At 35.3% G+C, this 24,285-nt stretch overlaps 1 protein-coding gene across 1 annotated transcript in view; it reads left to right on the forward strand.

Annotated features, from left to right (window-relative positions):
* The window catches only part of PRKX (protein kinase X-linked), a 56,129-nt gene extending 34,642 nt beyond the window's left edge, over window positions 1-21,487 (forward strand). The window contains exons 4-9 of the mRNA XM_030970547.1: window positions 2,607-2,726; window positions 8,364-8,459; window positions 12,142-12,199; window positions 14,251-14,328; window positions 17,195-17,343; window positions 17,739-21,487. Coding sequence (XP_030826407.1) covers window positions 2,607-2,726; window positions 8,364-8,459; window positions 12,142-12,199; window positions 14,251-14,328; window positions 17,195-17,320 — 478 coding nt within the window. The 3' untranslated portion in view covers window positions 17,321-17,343; window positions 17,739-21,487. The remainder of the gene's footprint in view (window positions 1-2,606; window positions 2,727-8,363; window positions 8,460-12,141; window positions 12,200-14,250; window positions 14,329-17,194; window positions 17,344-17,738) is intronic.
* Window positions 21,488-24,285: the final 2,798 nt, after the last annotated feature.

Here is a 24,285-nt window from a genome sequence, read left to right on the forward strand (position 1 = left end):
CTTAAAAAAGGACATGAGTTCCAAGTTTTTGTGTAGTTAATAAATATATATTTCTTGATTGAAATTAAGGAAGTAGTTAATGTGGTGGTAATAAATCTTATTTCCTAGTGCAGCTACGAAACTTCAAATTGCATTGGCAAGTTACATTCACAATTTTCCTCTTGCTTGAATAAAAACATGGTAAAATTGTCAGCTGCTCCATTTGCATAGCTGCCTAAATCAGTGTGATCAAGTTACATGACAGATACAGCTTTTTAAATTTGGGAGAGGGAGAAGTACTTTGTTTTAAAAGATGACAGAGCTTTGCTGTTAGTCTTGATTCCATAGTCCTGATCTAGGTAGCTGCTAGATGGCAGTAGTGTAAAGCAGCACTGTATGTAAAAATTCAGTATGCTTGATTTGGAAAAAAGAGTTTAAATTTTTTAGATAAATTCATGATAAAAGTGTATTCTTTACACTTACAAATGTAGTTTCAAGAACCTTGAAGCACAAAGTGTGCCTAAGGCTTCTGACATTTCAGCTGGAGTAATTTGGCTTTTGCCATAGTAAACTGAAGCTTAAAGAAATTCAAGTCATAATTCTTCAGCTAAAGCCTTAACTGACTGTACAGTTTCCCTTCCTTTATCTTATTTTTATGAATCAAATGTTCAAGGCTTAAAAAAACCAACCAACTGGAAAAAAAAAAAGCAAAACCAAAAGCTCCCTTTAAAATGTTGCAAGGAGTCATAGAATATGCGGAGTTGGAAGGGACCCATCAGAATCCTCAAATCCAACTCCTGGCCTGGCCCAGGACATCTCCAGGAGTCACACCATGTGCCTGAGAGCATTTTCCAATCACTTTTTGAAGTTTCTTAGGCTTGGTGCTGTGATCACTTCCCTGGAGAGCTTGCTCCAGTGCTCAACCACCCTCTGGGTGAAGAACCTTTTCCTGATAATAAACGGTTCCGACACATCCATCAGTAGTCCCGTCCCGTTCCGTTCATGCCTGTATATAAACTGCCAGCGCACCCCTGACTCAGCTTCATTATGTTTCTTTGAGCCCTCTCACTGGTCACAAGAGTGAAGAGATCAGTGCCTGCTCCTCTGCTTCCCCTTGTGAGGATGTTGATGACCACAATGAGGTCTCCCCTCAGTCTCCTCCAGTCTGAACAGACCAAGTGCCCTCAGCCCCTCCTCATAAGGCTTCTCCAGACCCTTCACCATCTTCATTGCCCTCCTTGGGACACTCTCTGGTAGCTCAAAATCTTTTTTACATTGTGGTGCCCAAAACTGCACACAGGGCTCAAGGTGAGGCCGCATCAGCACAGAGTTGGGTGGAACAATCATCTTCCTTGCATTCTCAGAAAAAAAGAAATTGAATTAGTATTACTTCTAAAGGTGATTGCTGTTCATCTTAATGCATTTGTTCAGGAGCATGTTACCAGTTTGATTGGAGAAAATTCTTCCTCTAACAAACACTCGGGTTTTTTTGGCGCAAGTTAGAAATCGTGCGGTGACCATTTGTGATTATAGTCTTTGTCATATTTTACTAGAGCTCCTTTTAAAATCTGGTACAGTTTTCTTTCTTATTCTGTGCTGGGATTTCAATTTCTCTTGAATAGGTGAGGACATTTTCAAAGTTTCATCTTCTGACTTGCCAAGGAAGGGTAATTTATTCAAAATGAGAGGACCTTTTTCTCTCAAGTGTATATTTAAACCTAAGTCAAGGGAGTGAAGCCAAGCAAATTCTACATGCACATTTTTACAATGAAAAGTTCACATTTCTGGAAGAAATTACATCAGAATATTCTTATTTTCAAATATAATTTGGTATTTGTAAATGTAACTGCTTAGCTTCAGTTTGTTTCTTGTCTTTATATAACTTGAGCTTCAGTTAGTTAGCAATATAAGAGTTTTATTTTGACCTTACCATAGAAAGCTATGATTAAAAATGACTTTAAAATAGATCAAAAAGTACTGCCTACTTATCTCACACTTGCTTGACTACACCTTGTAAACATTTTAAATAACTAAAAATACAAATGTTTCCCTTTTAATGAATATTGTGGAAGTGATGACAGGTTAGATTTCAATACTATTTGAAAAACTTTACTTAGATTGTAAAACAAATCTTCATATATGTGCTATTATTTACTGATTTAAACTACTACTGCTTTAGAAACCCCCTCCTTTCATTTTCTTTTTTCTAAATGAAACTTTGTTTTTCTGGAAAAAGCCATTCAGCTTGTCTTCTGCTGGGCCTGTCAGAAGGAGTCTACAAAAAACACTGTTAATAATTCAAAACAATGTGTATTCTTGATGGGCAGAGTATCACAGCTCCAGCTGGGAAACTCTATGCACAGGTATTTTCTGAGACAGGAGGTTTCTTAATTTGCACATATCTGTGTTCCAGGAGAATTGGACAACATCATCAAAGCAGTCTGTTTAACTCTTGTACAGGCCTTTCTTATTTCTCTACTCCTTTGTATAGTAAATACATAGGTAGGTATATGTTGGGTAGTTCTTATGTGTGTGTTTGGTTTTTCCTGTAACTGTTATTTCAGTTCCACTTTGATCTACTATTGTTGTTTGTTTTGTGCTTTTTTCCCCCCTTCTTTTACAACCAGAACGTGGACTCTCTGTGGCACTCCTGAGTACCTTGCACCAGAAGTCATACAAAGTAAAGGCCATGGAAGAGCTGTGGATTGGTGGGCCCTCGGAATTCTTATATTTGAGATGTTGTCAGGGTAAGTGATAATTACTATATCACAGCAATATTATGTAATACAGAATTATTTGCTAGTTCTGTTTACAATATTGGGATAAGCAAATTTGGGCCAAATTTATTATTGATTTACTGGTTTAATTTCTGCCTTTAAAGAAAGGAATTGGGAAGCTTTACAAAACTACATATATCACTTGTTGTGGGAATGTTTTAGGGTTTTGAGTTTTTTGGTTTTGTTTCTTGTTTTGGGTTTGTATTTTCTGTTTGGTTTGGGTTTTTTGTTTTGTTTTTCTTAAGACTTTAACAGCTTCTCTTTTCCTTATGTGTTTGGAAATTCAGGTTTTGCTGAAGTTTAGATTTTTATTCACGAGGTCCTTTACATTTAAAGGGTAAAGAACAGGACTACTTCTGTAATTAATTTCCAACATAGGGAAATCCTAGTTACAGTGGGAGCTTTAGTCTGTAAAAATGCACAGTGGCAAGTAGGAAGACTTTTATTAATACAATTTGTATTATAACGGAGCACTGCTTTTCTCTAAACCCGAGGAAGAAGAATAGTGAAAAGCTTTATAGGTCTGTTTGAAATTGGTTTGCTCAAATGCTGCTTTTGCTGTTTTGGAATTTTTGTGATAAAGCAATTTCTTCAGAACATACAAATTCAAACTGAAAAAATGGTTTCTGGCATTAATATAATAGCCTGTTCATTACTCGTTGTGGTTTTCCTCTTACTTTTTGTCTTGACTGTGTTGTTTGAGGGTACTTGAAAAAAGGTTTGGATTTTTGAAAGCAATTGGCTTTGCCGTGGTGGGTGCTATAGGACAAATGCAGGTGAAAGCAAGGTTTTCATAGCCTCTGAAGAAACACAGGATATTTCAATGAGTTTGATTTCATAGTTCTACCTTCTTCATAGTTTCATACCTTCTGCCTGGTACCTGTGCTCTACACCTTCTTTGTCCCCGGGTGCATCAGGTGTCCTCTGTGGCCTTTCCTTACAAATTTGCAGCCTTGTAGAATGATCAGAACAGTGTCCTTGCTTGATTTATTCATCCTTTTCTCTGTGTATTTATGTCATTTCAAAGTGACTTTGCTGACTCTTCCAGTGTTTGGACAAGCTTTTTTGTAATTTTGTGTGAGCAAGTAGCTCCCCTGCTGAAAGGACGGTCACTTCAGAGCTCTACTTCATTGTGGGGTACTGCTGTGAAGTTCACTCAATAGCAACACACCTTTCCCTAGCACAACATTGCTACCCACTGCTTGCTTTCTTAGTGTCCTGAAGGCTTACATATGCATTGACTTTGAATCTATTGCAATTTGTAGACAGAAAAGCAATAAACACAGTTGCTAGCTGACCCAAGCAAGCTTGGCTGACTGGTCTAATATGAAGTTGTTATTTATGTAGGTGATTTGTAGAGACCAGGCTTCACCTTTTTTCCATTGCTTCCTGCAAGGCGAGCAGCCCAAGTTGGTCAAAAGAGTCCTTCTCAGAGAGAAAAAAGAGATTCCCGGCAAGCTTCTTGACACTAATCTTAGCCTTAGACAGCAGGCAGACTGTAGATAAAAGTGTCTGGGCTGTAATATGAGCATAGGTGCTGCAGTCACCCAGCTGTGATTTACCTTCCTGCCATGGGTTTCAGTGTGACTACTCTCTGTTAGGTCTGTGTGGTCTCAGTGTGAGTGGATATTGGACCTTATTTATTGCATGCCTTACAGAGATGTTGGGAGGATTCTCTCCACTAGATCACTAATAGAAATGTAGTTTACAAAGTTAACAAAGACTACAGGTGGCGATCAAGCAAGATATTTGGAGTCATTGAGACCTCAAGACCTCAGGGTGCTGAAGTATGACTTCTGTATATTCCACTGAAACATGACTGGTATATATTGTTCATTAAAAATGGGAGCAGCTGCTGTTGTTTCTGTGTAGGATCTTCTGTGTCATGACACTGTCTGGCTCAGGGGATGAGACCTCGATTTCAGAGTGGGTGGCTTAAAATGAACACTTTAGCTTTTAGAGACTTTTAACCAATAGAGATAGCTTACACTGTCCTGAAAGTCAAGTGAGGTTTTATATAGGCGGATTGACAGAGCAGCTGCGTGTTGTGTGTGATTTGCTAAGGTTTTTTTATTACAGTACTTGTATAGACATGCTCTTTATAATAATTGAATGCTGCTTTGGATAGGGACTGGATCCAAGACTAAAAACTTAAACACAGCAGCATTCAGTCATTTTCCAAAGCTGGAATAGGGACTCCATACAAGCTTGTATGTTTGGGGTGTTTGTGTTTTGAGGCTTGTTTTTTGGGATTTTTTTTGTTTGATTTGGGCTTTTTTAAGATGGGGATATACTACTTTCTTAGGGGTTTTTTTTAGGGGATTAAAGAAGGGTAGGGATTATGGCTTATATGTGTTTCCTTTAGATAGGAAGGTTGTCACAATGAATGTATGCTTTTAGCATTTTATAAACTTTTTACTGTTCTTGGCAATAGTATTTTGCAGCACTTTTCCTCACCAGCTCAAGATCTGGCTAGATATTTACTATCAAGGCTTTTATTACAGAAGCAGTCCTAGTTAACTTTATAATTCAAAATTCAAAGAAGATATAAGAAATCTGAAAATATTTTGAAGGTGAACAAAACCTGACTTCAAGACTAAGTTATTGTCTGCAAGTAAATTAATGTAAGACATTTGATAGTTATTTCCTGAAGTTAGTCTCTCTGAAGCCCAAAAGCAATTGAAAAGAATTGGTAGGTGTGCATGTAAGGAAATGGCCTCTCTACAAACAAACAAACAAACCCACACCTTCCTGTTCCACAGTGTCTTATTTCCCTAACTTAAATCTCTGGAGGCCCATTGAATTCTTCTGCACAAACTGGGTTTAGGGCAAGGTCCTGTTTAGGTTTAACATAGCAAGATACAGAAAGGGGAATGAACAGGGAGAAGTAAGGGTGAGAAGAAATCTTAACAGATGAATAACACCAAGTTCATTGAGTTAATCTAAACAAGTGAAACAAAAACGTCTAATTTTTTGAGTAAATGAGTTCTGTTACAATTTAATGCAAAGAAAAATATGCTTGTTATTTAACATTAGATAATTTAGGTTGTAATTGTACTGTTATCAGGTATGCAGCTAATACAAATTTTGTGTATTAATATGGATTTGTGGTTTTTACTTTTGCTTTGGTTGTCATATGTGATGTGGTGATCTGGCATTTTAGGTAGGTTAATGCTTCCTGTCTGCAGTTCCATATTCTCAGACCTGTATATTTTCCCTTGAGGTTTTACAACTTCTCTTCTTCAGACTGTCTTGGAAACTTATGTCTGTGCCATTGTTATGCTTCAGTTAGCAAAAGGAATGGTTTGCAGCTGTTCTCCTGTTTACAGAGATGATATTTTTTTGTAGCTTCTTTTCAGTTGGTGGAAAGGCAGCTGTTTGTATTTGTGTTGTGGTGTGAAGAAGGTCTGAAACTCGGGGATTTTTGCTGATTTATTAGGTAGCTTCCAGCACAATACTTGTGTTGTTTTGTTTAAAATCTGTGCTGTGTAGAAGATGGACATTTATAAAAAGCATCAAAATCAAGTTACTTGGTTTGTCCATGAGAAAACTGCAATCTTTCAAAGCTGTTGTCATTTTGCATAGAGTTCAAATGCACTTTAATTGCCATAAAATTATTATATAGCCAACTGTGATTTAAATTTTTCACAAGAACTCTAGACATAGTAATTTTGGATTTTCAAAGTGGAAAAGCAAATTAAAACAGTGCAATGTAAATATGAAAAAACTATACATACTTCTATTCTTCTTGATTTCACACCTCAGTAATGTACAATCATCTGCTTACTGCAGCTGGTAGCTTTGTAATACATAGTTAAAAATATTCTAATTGCTTTATGCATTTATAGATTCTAATAGGTAATAAATAGAAAATTGGGTTTGTCAACTTGCTGTGGAGAATGTGAATGATATTTATGTTGCTTGAATAAAAAAGAAACTATATGATAGTCTTTCTTGTGGTGAAAAAACTTGTGCATGTTAAATAGCAATCATGTTTTCCTTGTTCTTTAGTGTCAAAGCAGGAATTTTTAATAGCACAAGTATTATTCCTGAGATTCTTCCACTTTCCAGTTAGCTGGGAAGTAGTTTTTCATAAAGAAAGTACTCTTTGTGAAAACCAACAAAAAATGTCCTTTAGTCTTTCCCTAAACAGATAGTTTAGTCATGCTTTTCAGTGCTTTGAATTATTATTGTTTTTTTTTTACCATAAGCCTACAAATACCTTTACTTAATTATTTTGATGGAATTTGATTATTCCTGTGGCCGAAATTTACAGTATTTCAAAGGGAATGCTAATGCACTTGATCATCAGCTGAATAATGAAGAAATTAATATTTCTGAAAACATAATGGAAATAATGTATATTACTTGTTGAGGAGTAAGCTCGTTTGACTACCATAAAATTTAAAAAAAGAGCCTGAAGTGAAGAAATGTTGTTTTCATCCTTGTTTTTGTGCTGTTGGTGATTTCCAAAGCCACAAGCGCTGTATTTGTGTGCGTATGGACACAGTTAAGTTCTCTGAGAAAGTAATTATGTTAGGGAGATGTGAAAATACTTTAATTAAACTGTAATAGTGGTTGGATGTTTTTAATATGGTCAACACTCATAAGCTGCAGGTTTTTTTAATTCTGTGGGGATTTTGAGGCAGAAGCATAGTAAGAGGGTTGTTTTGGTCATATTACAGAGGGCAAAGCAGGACTGAGATTACTGAATGAGTTATTCCATTCCCTTAGAAGGTTTCCTGTTTTACTTTTAAGAGCGTGAGTGACACTCGGAAAGCTGTCGGCTCTTGGGCTCAGCTGCCTGTACTGGCTGTACTGATGCACCACTTGCAGCCATCAGGGATGTACTGTACTCATAAAGGAAGCACAGCAGAAAACGTTCAATTCTTACTGTAGCTGTACAACAAGAAGTAGTCTCTCTGTTAGCTCATAACTTCATGAAGAACTTCATAGAAGACATAAATGTAGAATTTTAATTACATATTATTTACTATTCATCATGGCGAATATTTTGAAATGAAAACTTTCTGTCCCACACAGAAAGGCAGCTGCACTTGGAGAGTTGTGAGCAGTCTGACTGTTTCAAAAACCTTATCTAGCGAAACATATAGTTGAATTCAAGACGTACAACAAATAACTGAACTGGATAATGTGTTCATGTGAAGGTCCTTTAACGCTTTAGAAAGAAACTGATAAATAAGGGTGTGCCGGCAGTTATAGGACAAGATCAAAAATGGTGATGCTCTTTTGGAGAGTATATCCCTGGGTTTTAGAGATAAAAGCAAAGCATTTTCTACTTTTAAACTGATTTTTTTTTTCAAAAATTATATTTTTATGGCAATTGTGTAGCAATTTTATATTTTTCTGTCCTGTTGTTATATTTAAATTCTAATTCTGCATTCAGTGTGTTGCGTACAAAAATGTTTTCTGTTTTACAATGGCAGCCTTAAATTATTCTTCAAGATAGTACTTGATTGGTAGTGTCCTACCAAAAATAACAACATCATCAATTATTTCTGAGGGGAATTGCTATAACATAATATTGCTTATAAAATTTTTAGAACTTCTTTTTCTAACATCTGAAAATTTTCTATATTAAAATAGGTTTCCTCCATTTTTTGATGACAATCCATTTGGTATATATCAGAAGATTCTTGCTGGCAAAATAGATTTCCCGAGGCATTTGGATTTATATGTAAAGTAAGTCCATGACTCCCAACACTGTCTTTTCTATTCTAAATACCTCCTGAGCACTGTTTCTAAAAAATCTTTTTAGAAGACCTGATTTCAGATTCTGATTTTCTGAAACATCATGTTGGAAAATATTTGATATTACATTTACAGTTTCAGTGCAAATAAACTTATATATTTTGTAGACTTCAAGGTGGTGATACAGTTGTAAGATAGTATCTGCCTATTTTTCTGTTTATTATGGGTTATTAAATGCTTTTCCACATTGTGGAAACCCCACTGGCATGTCCTGTAAGAAGGTCAAGAGGAGAAATATGAGGAGATGATCTGAGCAAAAATTAGGAGAGCAGGAAGAGGACACTAAAACTGTTTCTATCCATAGATACATACCACTTAAATCACTCTCAGCATAATTACTTGCGTGAACTCTGGTACTTTGGAAGTTCTAGTGTAAAGTCAACTTAAATTTGTGATAGCAGGGGCCCAGTTCAATATGGAGTATTACATACACATGTAATGTGGGTTTAATTTTCAGTATTTAGCAATTGTTAAAAGTGTATTGCAGATGAAATAAGTTTTTTTTCTCCTATTTGAAAATTCCATAACTGAAATAATTTTTAGTAAACATTGGAACATGATGAAATGTGATTATAAACATGAAGTTTCTTCTAAGTGACAGCTGGGAGAATGAGAGAGAGTGAAGACAGGAAGTTACTCCTTTGTTGTTAATCACTTGTGATGTTTTGATGGTGACTTCAGAGAGGCACTTGCTTACTGTCACTACTGGGTAAACATACAAGCAAAACTAATCATTTGAGAAAGTGTTTGTTTTGTTATGTTTTTTTTTAAAGTCTCCACTGAATCATTGGATGCACTGAATGAAGCATGTCTGCTTCCCCTTAGGCTGACTAGTGTCTCATATTCTTGTGTTTTAGTAACAGTTTTCTTAGTAGCTCCACACAGTTTACAGTTTAGTGTAGTCTAATCCAGTCTTCCTAATCCAATTGGTCTTGGAAAGAAAACTGATTATCTCTCTTGTAGTATTCTGTGCACTGAACTATAATATTGTGATCAGAAGGGGGAACACCTCAAATTAGGTTATCATCACTAACAACCAATCCATCCAATATAGTGAAAGCAGTTACAGAGACTAATAGCCCCTGAGCCTCCTTTTATCCTGGCTAAACAATCCCAGCTCCCTCAGCCACTCCTTGTAGGACTTACCCTCCACATCCTTCACCAGCTCCATTGCCCTTCTCTGGACTCACACCAGCATCTCAATGTCTTTCTTCAAGTGAGTGGCCCAGAACTGGACACAGAAACACGAGGTGTGGTCTCACCACTGACAAGTAGAGGGGGCCAATCACTGTTCTGTCCTGCTGGCCACACTACTCCTGTGGCTTCACTTACTTTCTGCAGTGAGTTGTGAACACAGTGTCTTGGATGTCAGCCCCTCTTCCTTCTTTTAAACCACAATATGCAGAACTGGATAGTCCTTGAACATCTCTGCATCATTACCTTAAAGCAAGTGCCGAGATTATTTTGTCTAATGAAGGCAGTCTTCTTCTTACCTTCTAACCCACCTGTTTTCTCTCTTCTTCCAATAAGTCAGTATTTCAGCCAGAAAGAAGGCTGTCTAGGATCCTGTCAGATCCAGACTCTGTCTAAAGTATTAGTGCTATACAAAGTTTTAACTCTCTGTTCTCAGGCAGCAAAACTGTTTCCCTTTCTGAACTCTGAGAGCACTTCTCTCCCTAGGGATACGTACTCCCTGAGCTTACAGGCATTTACATTTTTTACTCACCTATGCCTTATCACCCTCCTGTACTCTTTACTTTCTGAATTTGTACCACTTCTGCTTTCCCTCCTGATGCATGAATGTCACTCTTTCTTACTGCTTTTTTAAAGTTTTCTTTGCAAAACCACTTTTGGAAACCTCCAAACGAAATGTCCCTGTTACAGCATTTTACTGATCATTGCTCTGCAGAGACCTTCATGTAGAATTTGGTTCTCAAAAACATGCACTAGCATATCTATTGAATTAATTTTAACATAATTTTTAAATGAGTATTTAGAACCAATGTAATAAAGAACTACTAAACTATTATTGGTTTCAATTCAATGGATATTTCACTGGTCCAATGCAGCAAGTATCATATTTAGTAACAATACTGTATCAGCAAGTAAGCTCATCCCTTGCCTGTTTTATGGTGAATTTTTGAAGCAAGCCAAGAATGATCCATGAAATGTTTTCTGGTTTTATAGGAATGGGAAAGTGTCTTTGCCCATAAACTCTGTGAATCTCTTTTTGTGTTTCTGGATTTCTTTTCAGTCCTACTTCTGTTTTAAGTGTGCTTATAGTCCTCCTTGTAGCCTCTTCCATGATGAATGGTCTTTGTGAAGTAGAAAGGGATCTTTCTGCAAAGGTGACTGTGAAAGGAGTTGGTCACATGATTTAATCTAATTGAAATATTGATTGTCTGGAATAATCACAAGAGTTTTAAAAACTGCTTTCTACATGGACTTTTTTATTCGTATATCTAGTAATTTAATTTTTTTCCAGTTGAATTTTAGAATTGTATTCCTGCCAAATGCAACAGCTTTTCAAACAGTCTAGCATATTCAGTTTATATGTTCATTCTGCACGCACTTTTGTGATTTTGAGGATAGGTGACACAATGCTATTTTTGGGAGGCATAGTAGACACTACAGGTAGGGATGGAGAGAGGCAGGTGTGTCATTGTTGTGTGTGTGTTCTTTTCTGTAAATAAAATAGTTGACTTTTTTTAACCTTTGATATTGTTGAAAATTTGAACTAGCCATACTCTTTAATCTCCATTTCATGCTGTATGTCATCTCTCAGGAATACTTGAGAATATAGAAATAAGGATGGTTAAACTTTTGTTCTTTCTTGTCATTGGTACTTCATGCAATTAGTCCAGAATGCCAGTTTTCTAAAATCAAATAGCAAAATAATCTTTGAGATAAAATGTACCTGCTTATAGAAATATGAAGCCGTATTTTTCTTTCAACTCGCAAGTAATCAAGCTAATTCCATAAATTATGATACTTTTGGTTTATGTCATAGTTGTTTGGGGCTTAATATTTGAAGTACTTTGCTATTAATATGGAAGAGCTTTCTGTCTCTAAACTTCTTTTAATCGCCTAAAATGTTGATTTAGTTTTATGTAGAACTGTTCAATGAGCCAGTATCTCAGTGAGACTTTTTGTTTTCAATTAAATTATAGATGTTACTAGTTTTAAGCAGATGACTAGCTCTTCCATGGCTTCCCTGGATATTTAGCATAAAGATAAGGGTGCAGCTTTATCTGCTTTTTTAATATATTTTAGTGTTGAGTTCTGACAAACAGATTGGAGATCTGTTGGAGAAAAAACATGGAGGTTTTGAGATTGGGCATGCTGAGCAAAATGCAAAAATACAAAGAATAAAATGGTGCTACATGGCAAGGGGCAGGGGAGGAGAGCGAGAGATTTTTTCCCTTTGTTTATTGGAAGAGTCTAAAAGAACTCTGCAAGAATTCTGTTAGATTCTTTTTTATTGCTTACTCTTAAATGTCCTAAAATATGCGGAAATGAATGGTCAGAGGGAAGCATGTCTATATTCTGTAACACTTGACAGTCAAATATAAATTACTTCTGTTTAACAGAGAACATGTTTTCTCTACTTCAGAGACCTTATTAAGAAGCTGCTTGTGGTGGACAGAACAAGACGACTGGGAAATATGAAGGTGAGTGTAAAATCTTTAGTGTAACACACAAGGTTGAAAGAATTCTGTAGGAAAGATATAGACCAGCTCTTCATAGAATTTTTGGTTTTATAAGCATGAAACGCATACGTTTCCCCATACATTATTTTGGTTATGCAGTCCTAAATGCAAATTTACCTGTGTATTTCTGTGTTTCTGAAAATCATTCCCCTATTTGGATTAATGCTACTCTTGATTGTGGTTTTCCTCTCTCCTCACTACCACCCTGTTCATTAATGTGAAAACCTGGATTAGACCAGAAACATGGTATTAAGTCCTGTAGTGCAGGGTGCCAGCTCATTTGATTCCTTTTTTGTGGCAGTGATAATCCCAGAAGGGCCACTAATCCAACTTGAAGTTTAAAAATTATTTTAAAAATATAAGGATTGTAGTGATACCTGGTCATTGTCTTGGTGGGGCTGATTAAGCGCAGTCAAATACTCTTCCACCAGGAGGAATTATTTACCCTAATCCAAATAGATTTATGAAGACAATAGATACTGAAATTAGCATGTATAATCTTTCTCTTTGGAGACATCTAAAATTTTTATTTCTCTGAGGAAGGGATGTTAGAGGTTTGCTTTTTTGGCCCGAAGCACCTTGAATGGTAAACATAGGTGAAAATGGTAAAAGGTGCACAATCATCCAGGGTTTTCTTAACATATTAATATAAATGCTTTAACCAGCTCTCCAGTGTTTTCTTTTGGAGCTTTTTTATGGCACAAAGGTAGTCTGGTAAGAAAAAACAGGAAATAATGTTTTTCTTATCCTTCAGAGTACTTTGTAGTCTTTTTCAGGAGAATTTCTTAGGCTGAAAGTTTTTCAATTCATTTACCAGTGAAAACTTTTATATGTTTGGACAGTTTTGAAGGAAAACAAAAATAAAAGCAAATCTTGACTTGTTCAAACATGGGCTTTGGTAAATGTGTTTGGCTGGGTTTTCTGTTTTCTGGGGATGTTTTTAGTCCATGGTTGCTTAGGTTTGTTTTGGGGTTTTCCCTACAATTGACTAAAATTCTTAAATCAAAAGCAGTTCTAATTAAGAGCAGATTTTGGGGTGGGAGCACTAGGTCAGACTTGTGTCTGATCCTTTTCCATTGTCATAAAATTGTTTTAAAAATATGTAAATCCCACAAAACATTTTCTGGTGAAACATTCAGTCAGATCTGCTTTTGAGGGAACTACGTGAACTGTTCTCCTTGATGCCTCATTGGATATGAGCATGGATAGTTCCACTCCACATAAATCTGAAAAAACCCAAATGTGTGATAATGCTTGGTTTTGTGGAGCTGTGTGTCTTATAGTCTTGAGTGCTGTGCTTTGATCAGGCCTGAGACAGAGAAACAGCTGTTTTTCCCCAGTGCTTAATGCCTTGAGAACAAGTCTGTGCTTGAAACAGGCTTAATAATGAAAAAAAGAGACATTTTTGTTTCTTATGTACATAAATAAAACAGGCACCCCAGAGAGAATAATCATTACAAGGCAAATACACCTTTAGCTGTATATCTAAAATGAAAACAAATGTTTTAATATATTTACTTTCGTAACAGTACTGAGAACCTCTTGCTGTCAGCATTAAATGCCTGTAATATTTAAAAAACCTATATGCTTCCCAGACATTATTTTTATTTAAAACACCATCAACCCTCAGTTAGTTTTTTATAGTGCAAGGATTAGAAAGTATATCTGAATAAAAGGCATTCTCTAAAATGTTGGTGAAAACAAAAGTAAATAGGACGGTAATGAATGGTTTTGTGGGTACTTTAAAGCCTGTTCTTGATCTCCATTGTGTCAGAAGAATGCTAAAAAAAGCCCAAAGAAACCCCAAATCAAAATTACTTGGGTTTTATTGCTGGAACTCAGGATCTACTAGGGAATTAACACGATGAATTTATCCTTTAGAATCTTTTCATGATTATCACCTGAAAAAAAGAAAAAAGGATAGACCTGATATCACAGTCCTTGTAATGAAATACATGGTTTGGCATACATGTAAGCTTAAAAAGTAATAATTTTGATTTCTTTCCTTAAAGAATGGAGCAGATGATGTGAAGAGACATCGATGGTTCAGGTCTATAGATTGGGATGCTGTACCTCAAAGGAGACTAAAGGTACATTCTGCAAATACTGTATAGGACATCACAAGGACAAATCATTGTTCATTTAAGCTGATCTGTTGAAGGTTTGTTGGCTGTTGCATCTGTGTGTTTGTGTGTGTATAAGCACATGTCTATATGCACACTTAGTAATTAAATGTGTATTGGCCTTTTTGCAATGTGGAGTTAATTGTGTGTCTGTTTGCATTTTTGTCTATATACGAACTGTCTAAAAAAATCCCTGCTTTAGTTCGCTGAAGATGATTTGTTAATACAGAATTTAGTTTTCAGGTTTAGGTTTTTGTAAGTGATTACTTGTTGTAAGTGGTTTTTTATTTGGGGACATGGAGGGGATTGCTAATTTGTTGGTTTGATTCTGTTTTTCTTTTTTCCTTGTCCTTACATATATGGAAGTATTTTTTTCTGAGCTTTAAATTTTTGTACCAAGTTCAATTCAGGTAAATGTTTTAATAAAATGTAGAGCACGTGGGAGTAGGAGGAATAGGGAAGGTGAAAGAGAGGGATTTATGAATGTAATTCCAACAGACTTTTTTATAGCACTGAATTCTAGTATTATATGAGGGCAGATGATTGCAAAAGCTACCAACACTACAAAATGCTTTTAAAGTACTTTAGAAGTAAAACTGGTTTCTTTCTTTCCTTCCTCGGAGTTCTAACTTGTACAATACCTTACAGCAGTGGTTTTCTGTAGCAGAAGTTGAGTTACCACATGCAGTCAATCAAGTACAAATTAAACATTTGTTTTTATTTTCTTTGCATTAGTTTCTTCCAATTAAATTCCAGGTAGATACCTTGAGTTCTTGCAAAAAAGAAAAAAAAAGGAGATAATATTAAAATGTTCTTGATGTATTCTTGTAAACAATATTTAATACAAAGCTGTAGATGGCTTTTCTCTTTAAGAAAAATGAGCTTACAGTGTTTTAAATGTGTGGGTTTGTTTTATTTTTAATCATTATTGCAACCAGTTGATATTTTTATGTATATGCATTGTAATAAAGTCACATTTTTCTAGGTATTTACTATAAATTCTGTTTAACAAACCTGCAAAGAACACAAACTGAATGATAACCTGTTTAATAATATATAAACTGAGAAGTTTGAGAACCAAAGCAATAAAAAACAAATAGTACTAAAAATTGTTAGATATACAATCAAATGTCTCAGGTCCAAACATCCTTTATGTGGCATTTTTATTTTAAAAATTAATCAAAAAAGTCACCATAGCATTCAGATTACTATAAATACAAAACTTGTTTCTTAACCTTTATGATGGTTACATTAAGCTCTTGGAAGATGAGGTGGTACTTAATTAAACTTTAGGGTAGGAACGTGAAGTGGATCAGAATTTTACTTGGATTATTTGAAGAATATAGCTGCCTCTGTAGAATTTGTTTTCATGATTTCATTCTGATGAAGAGATTGAAAATATGAAATAATGCATACAATGGTCCATTTTCCTGGTAAAAAGTGTGTATTTGTCTGTTGTATAAATTATGCATGCATTCATGGTCCGAATAAGGTCCTAAATATCAATATCATATAAACAATAGCAATGGCTGAAAGGGAGAAAATGGTTTCATTAATCATCCTTTCTTTCTCTTTTTTCTTTCTATGTGTCGCTTCACAAAACTGTTTTTTACTGCGAAAATGCTTATGGGGGGAGGGATAACGGGCACTGCCCACAGTGGATCAGACATTTCTCAGGGGCAGAGCAGATTCTGCACATTTTCCTCAGCATCTGGGCAGTATTACTGTGACTGCCAGACACAAAATGAACACTCTGCTTTTGGCTGAAGGTTAGAAGTACTATCATACAGGGACTTGTCTTTCCCATTGAAAACCAACTGATGATGACATCATTTTGAAAAGCCCAAAAGATCAAATAAGATCTCGTGACCTAGTGGAAGCCAGACTTTTATCTTTTTTGAGGATATGCAGAATAGCATTTAAACATTTAATAAACATTTACTATTTATAGTTCTGTCTGTGGTATAACTTGGAGCCAGTTCAGTGATCATCCATAGGGTTTTCTCATTCTAAATTTTTCTGTTGGATTCAGCATGGTAGTTAAGCTCTCAGTTGCTGAGAAGAGGATAGAGAGATGAATGTCCCTTGAGAGAGGAAAAGGGGTTTGCCCTTCATTAATACCTGCAATTAATAAAGTGTTCCTGAAGGGATCTTTATCTCATAGTCTGTGGCCAGAAGTACAGAGCATTCTCAATGTTAGATTTCAGACAAGTTAAAACTACAGGTATTGTAAAGCTGATGAGTAACACTAGCAATTGAAAGGCTCCTCTGTGAAAACAAACAAAAACTGATACTTCTCTTGGCCACCTTCAAGTTTCATAAAAACAGTCTATTTGAATTAAGATGCTTTTATTACCATCCTTTTGAACTGAGTGACGGTGAAGCAATGTCTTTACCTGCTTGAATTTATTGGTAAGTTAGGAAAAAACACAGTTGGTAGACAGAAGTTAGTAATTTCAACCTCTTTAAAAGAAATCAATCTATTTGAAAGCAGTGAAGAGGAGGCTTTTTTCCTTCAATATGGTAGCAGTTTCCCATGCTGCTATGAAAATTCTTAGTTGAAAAGAAGCTAGTGAATAAAATAGGTATTTATATTTAGTGTATTAATTATCTAAGTGTCTTTTAACCACATTATTTAAGTGTGAAATTGACAAAAAGTAGGAATGTGTATGTGATGCTGCAAGTTTCTCTCTCTCATGCCATTCATTGTTAGGGAAAAGGTGAACTCTAAATCTGTACTCCATTTGTTTAATAGATCTCTTACAGAATGGTATGGTGGAGAGGAGCTCATTGAGGAGACTACTAACATTTTTGTTGTGCTTCTTCTGACTAGCCTCCCATAGTGCCCAAAGTATCCAATGATGGGGATACTTCCAATTTTGAAGCTTATCCTGAAGATGACTGGAACAAGACACCTCCGGTACCTCCTAAAGATCTAGAAATTTTCAAGAACTTCTGAGTGTAACATCTACACTCAACAAGGTATGTCCCAAGTGTCAAGAGTGCCTGTGAAAACATTGCAGACCTGTAAGTGAGAACCATATGCAGAATTACATTTTGTGATTTATAATGGCTTGAGGTGACAAAAATCACCTCACAGGATTTGGTTTTCTACATTAATGAAGGTTTATTTGCATACAAATATTTAAATCCTTCTGTCCTTAAATTTTTTTAAATAGCGTGTAAAAATAAATACCTAGAATGATTTGACAGATAAGGAAATGTGATAGTTTTTGACTGTAAGGTTTTACTACTCTAGAGGAATAAGATTGTCAGATTAATTCTGTACCCTGGATATTCTCTCTTATAAATGTGATAGGTTGATACTTATTACTGAGTTCAACCTTGAGTTTTGTGTTCTCTTTTTTTTGTCTTAGAAACTGGAAGGAAATTGAAGTGCTAAGAGCAAGTCTGAAGAACAATGGAGTTCAGATATAAAGGAAGATTTTCTTTGTGGCTAAGAATGATACTGCATTCAGATATGTGTATAAGTAAATGTCAAAAAAGATGGAGGCAGGCAGGAATAATTTTTTGCTGTAAACATTTGACCTTAGTTTATTAAATTGTAATAATGGTAGTCTGCTCTGAAGTAGACTAACTAAAATGATATTTTTAGGATTTTTTTTTAACTTATGGTTGAATTAAGTTTCCTGCTATTCCCAGATCCTTTTTGCATAGTTAACTCATAGACTTAATTTTATAAGTTTATACTAAAGTTGTGTAATTAAAAGCACAAATTAGTATATATGTATATATTGGATACAGTACAACTAAAGCACAGGAATTGTGCAAAGATGTAAATTTTTGTACTTTGCAGAGTCTATGATTTTTATTTTTCAAATAGTGTTTTTCAAGAAGTTCTTTAGGAATAAAAGTCTTAAAAAAGGATAAATGAGTTTTTCATCATCTTATATACATTTTATAATTCTTTGTAAAAAACAGAAATAATTACGTTTTAAAAGAGATTTGTACCTAAAATTTCCAATGCCTCACACTTACAACCATAGTACTTGAAAGCAGAAAGACCAGGGCATGTTTTATTGTTGTTGAAGATGTATCTTAATGACTAATTTATGAAGTTCTGTTACAATTACATCTTTTTGAAAACCAGAATTTTGAGTGATAATACACTGTCTGAAATGAGATTCCTCACATGAAAAGTAACTGTAAACATGCAAGTCAGTCCATCCTGATAAAAGGGCTTTAACTGGCTCTGACAGGAGTTGTTCCCTCACAAGCTTGTTGTCTTCTCCAAATGTAAAGCATGAGCCATAACAGACCTTTTTCATTAGTGAAATAGTTGTTGTTGTATGCTGAACACTTCAGAATATCAGAGGGAAGACTGAATATATAGTACAGCCTTATTTTTCTCCTCCTCCTCTTTTGCAAATGTCCTAGTCCCTGCTGCCAGCAATTTCATATGTACAGAGTTCAAACCTTAGATGCACAGAGTCTCTTTTTTCATCATGTGTTAACATCTTTCTAGCAGCTTGAGCACACTTTTTTGGAAGTATTTGCAATATTGCTTAGTTTTAAGTAGCACTAAATATCAGTATGTGCATAAGTATGTATCTCTATATATGAATGCACAGAAACATGAAGGTAGATTGAATACTAGGCGGAATCTCTTTTTTTAGGGTCTTTTTTTCATGTTACATATTGTGATACTTGTCTTAATATAAGGAAGTTGATTTTGAAGTGCTTCAATTACAAAAAACACAATGGCATTTTTTAGGATGTTGTCAGTTTAGATAACTTCTAGTGAAATTACCATATTTAGACCTTTTTTTTTCTCAGAACACATCAGCTTTCTGGAGTTCTACTGCTATGACTTATGGCTCTACATAATACTGTCTAATTAGAGTATACAGACAGTATTCTCCAAAAACTACTCTCCACATTTTTGATCTGAAAGCTATAAGAAGTGTAGGCCGATGATTTGTTTTTCTAAACTAAATCCTGGATGCCTACCAAGTAGGCATTCTAGTAATTGCTACTGAAATTACCATATTTATGATTTTATGGCAGATCTGTTACTGGAGTCTCCTTGTGGAAAAGTGATCTCAATTTTTTTTGTTTAAACAGTACCGAAGTGCTATTGAGAACCTGTAACTTCTAGGATATTAGATTATTTCTTCTTAAAGCAAGTCTTACTAAAAGAGATTATATAACTCTTGTCAAAAATGCACAATGTGTAACAAAATCAGGATATTTCAAAATGATAATTCTGGAATATCACAAAGGTGTCTTGATGTTATGCAAGTTGATGGCCCCAGCTGCCACTCAGTGAATATTGAGTAGGAATGTATAATGAAAAACAGGACAATCCATAGGAAATTACAGTTTTAGCCTAGTTTAAGTACCTTATTCTCTTGGAAAAATGAACCTGGCCCCACTATATTTGTATCTGTGGAATTAGTTATTCTAACTCAATTGGAAAAACTGAAACACATAAAACACAGCTTACTTTGTGTAAGAGGGAGCAAGCAGTTGGGGAGTTTTATTGATGTATAAGTGTATGGTATTTTATGGACTCTGAATACTATATGCATCAATTTCTTATTTGAAAATTTACATACTGCAAGAAAGTGTGCTAAATATTGGATTTTTCTTCTAATTTCAAAGCTGCTCTGTAATTCTTCAGATCTGAGGAAATGAAGTTGAAATTGAGTAATTTGCCACAGTGATGGTTAGAAGTTTTGAATGCTTGAACAACAGGAGATAGTGAATTTTCTTTTTATGACTTTTATCCATTGCTGGCAGTGGATGCACTGACACTCATGATGGAGACTAAGGAAGTGAATACAATGTTATTAATAATGATAATCTGTTGACTTTACATTGTTTCCAAGCCATGTGTACATACACCTAACTACTGACCTCGTCAGCATGCTTTCTAGTACAAAACTGCTTTCAATTTTTTTAAATTAAAATACTTAAGTAAAAAATAAAACAAAAACATTTTTGAAGCATTATTTTAAGCGATCAGTTATTTTCTCTACAGTCCTGGGTGTAATGAGGTGTTATTACCTGGCTGTTTTATTTATTTGCACGAGTGAGTCTGCTTTAAGTCTTTACTGGGACTTCATGGCCTGCTAATGTAGTTCTGTCTGAGTGCTCATGCAGGTAAACACTGCACTAGGAGTTCTGGATTTATGGTTTTTTTTAAAGAAGACTAGAAGATTTTTTTAGTTCCTATTCAAGTAGGGTGTTCTCTGAAGTTCATTTTATTTTGATTCTTTCTGTTAATGTGTACTTTTGCATATAGACTGTTGCATAAGGACTGTTGTCTCGCAAGAGAGCCCATAGGCCTTTGATATTCTACATCAGTGAACAAGAATGTTAAACATTAAAAAAACAACCTTTATTTTTGAGTTTTATATATATATATTTTAATTGCCCAGTCTGAGGTTTTAAGTGATAAATATGAATTGTAAACTCGATTGCCTTGTAACCAAATGATATAAATGCTTCATGATTTCAATGAAGAACATGCTGTAGATTTTCCTGTAAATGAGCTTGATCAATGAATATGTGTGCTACTGAGCTTTAACTAATGTGATCTTCCACTGTAGAAAGTCATTGTTACAGATCAAATATAGGTACTAAACTATGTTTAAATGGATAAACAGGGATTTTACAGTTTTGAAAGCAATGAAGATATGGCTGTTCCTCAGCCCATCTGCTTGCCATTCAGAAGAGTTGTGATGCAGTGCTTCCTATGCTATAGAATTATTTTTCAGCTTTCAATGACTGTAGCATGATTCCTTCTTGTACTGTACTGTGTACAGACTTCCCATGTTTTGCACTTTTCTATGGCAAACCTTGACTGCTTTATAAATACTCTGTTGTGTAGAAAGTAGTGATAGTGGTAGCAGGCATTTGTGTGCTGCATAATCAGTTTGGACTGCTCGACTTGCGAGGTTCACTTGGGCTAATGTGTGTTGCTGGTTGCTTGTTGTAGCTCACGTGTAAGTACTGTTCAAGTTACAAAGTCAGCCCTCATTGCACAATGAAAAATCACTGTGATCTGTACATAAACCCTAGTAAAACTTTATTGCTGTTTAATTTAATGTAATATCTGTCAAATCTGGATTCATTTAATAAACCTTTATATCTTTTCAAATGTTTAAACCTAGTTTGCTTCCATTTATGCTGGAAGGAGTTTGGGGTTCTTCATCCAAGAAAATGGTGAAGGGGTGACGAGAGGAGCAGAAAAACAAGCAGAAAAACTTCTTTTCACATTTTAATCCTTTTCAGAACAAGGTGCAAGTATTGGAACAGATTTCAGGTGGTGTCAAAGAAGCACCAAAAAGTACATTTTCTAATCCATTTCAGGTAGTGCACCAATAATCGAAAGTGTTAATTTGAACTTCTCATCAAACTTCGATTATATGACCCTAATTCCTTTGGCATTTTCACAACTTAATGACCTGAACACTGTCCAGAACACTCAGTTCAATCAGTTTCTTTAAGCATTGAAAAATATTCTTACAATGTCTACCTGACTTACCCTTTATTTCATCTTCCATCAAAACTTGAAAAGTTCATTTTTAACAAAATTTGTTTAGCTGTTTAAATCTCTTCTGTCAAATTTATTTTATTTCTTACCTCCTAGGTATCATAATATGGTGATAATTACATAACCATAGAACCTACTGGATACAGTTTGGGCTAGTTAGGGGTTCACTTTTTAAAGATGGATTTTTTTTCTCCCTGGCTTCATTCTAAATTCTGTGCATTGATGTTTTTCTCTTGTAAACCACTGTCATGTTCTTCAAGAGACTGCTAATGGAAAGTGAAGGAACACTGCAATGAGGCCTGGCAAGCTTTTAGTTGTGTCTTTGTCATGAATCAGAATAACTTTTCAGTTAAAACACAAGAAATTTTTGAATGGCAACAAGAAAGAATTTTGTTTGGTGTCTTGTTCATCCCCCAGCCATGTGGCTGAGTTTTTGTTCGTTTGTCCTGAGTGCTACACCTTTTTTGAATACACATGTAACTCTTTTATCTTTTCCAGTAGAAGCCATTTAAAATACACTTTTTCACTCATTCAGGGCAGGTAGGTTTTGTTCACTACCACCAAATCTCTCACTTCATGCTTCATTAGGCCTTTTTAGGGCAAAACACTCTTAAAACTGCATTTGACAGTAGCCCACTGTTCTGTGATCCCCTGTTAACCACTAAAGGTATGATACTATAAGGAATGGTGGAAAGCAGCTGGCATTGTTACATCTGGATCCTGCCCAGTACTTTGTGAATTCTTACATAATTCACAAATCAAGCCCTTCCACATGCAAACCCCTGCTAGCTGCTTCAATCTCAGCTGCAGAATTCAAGTGGCTTTTCACAGGGAAAGTAAAAGGCTCCTCTGCTGCTCTCAGTAGAAGACCAACTCCATTCTGTCCTTCATGCCCCCTTTCCATCTACCCTTCAAAAAAACACCACGTATGAATGTATGTCAAGCTTTGTATTTATCCTTGAAACCAGAAATACTGTAAAATTTTAGCAAGCTGAATTGTACAATTTTCCATATATCCAAATACTTTTCCAGTTTTGTGCAATCATATTTCAAACTATTGTTCTGTGAAAAGTGCAGCGGTCAGTGGGGCTGTTACACCAACTTTGACTTAAGGTAGGTTTATCTGATTCACGGCACTTGTTTCAATGCTAATAAGTGTCTGGGGCTGTTGAGAGTCTGACGTCTCTTATTGCATCTGTAGTTCAGTCTGCTGAAGTCTCTGAGTCACATCCCAAAACTGATATGCAGCCTTAAAGACCAAAAATGCAGGCCTGTCTTACTTCTAGTATGCAGAACTCTGAAGTGCCATGCAGGTATGTCTCTACTGTACTTGTTTTTACATAAACAGAGTATAGATAGATACCTTGAAAAGTGTAGTTGTTGTCAGATTAAGCAAATAACCAACTTCAGATTTTTTTTTAGTTGTTTGTTGGCAGTTTTTTGTTTGTTTTAATTCTTCTCTTCAGTATATTGTCCCTATTCTGGACAATTGCAATAAAGCAGGCAAATTAATGGGAGAAAAATATTGGCGGGGGGGGGGGAGCTTGATATGAGCTTTAATTCAATAAAAAACTTGATATGCCTGACCAGTACATAGTTGCAAATGCAATCTATAACTAACTGTTGTATTTCTGTCACTAAATGTTGTAGAAAAAATGGTGCCCGCTTAGGTTTATGCTGTCTTTTAAAGCTAAAATTCCTGTTTTTCTCAATATTGTATCCAAAAATGTAGTTTTGGGAGTCAGAGTTTATTTCAATTTAAGTCAGTAATCAGTGTAGTTTGCAGAATCCTTGATACTAAAATCCCTGAGTTGGAAAAGGGCAGTCTTTGTAATCATCATGCTCCTCATTTTTTGCCCAAGTGTAAGCTGTGCAGAGGAGGTGGCCATGCTTTCATTGCCAATACTGTTGCAATTCACGTGAAGAAAACAGCAGCTTGCTTGAGCCTGCAGAGCCTAAACTTAAATCTTTTCACCTTGAAGGACCAGCTTTGAGAGAGTATAATTGAGCAACTTAACAAATGTTAAGACTGAGATATAGAAAAACTCTGCATTTTGCAATGGCAACTCTTCAGAAGTTAAGCATTAGAGAGCTCAGTTTTTGATTTGGAATACAAAAGTAAAATATTCTGTGCTATTATATGCTTCTGAAGTTTGGTGAACAAATGCCAAAAATATGGAGTGTTTCAAATTGTGCATATAATATCTAGTAGCTTCTTTGGCCTGCTTTTATTTTATCAGTTACAAAGAAATTGTAGTTGAATTTTGGGCCTTCTTCTAAATCAAGATGGTTGTGAAGCACCATTGAAGTGAAGCAGTGCTGCTAGTCTGTGTTAATACAGTAAATAAAACATTCACAAGTGGCATGTCTTCCATTTGTACTGATAACCAGTTTCCTTTGAT

This window comes from Camarhynchus parvulus, chromosome 1 (genome assembly GCF_901933205.1).
Source record: "Camarhynchus parvulus chromosome 1, STF_HiC, whole genome shotgun sequence".
Taxonomy (NCBI): Eukaryota; Metazoa; Chordata; class Aves; order Passeriformes; family Thraupidae; genus Camarhynchus; species Camarhynchus parvulus.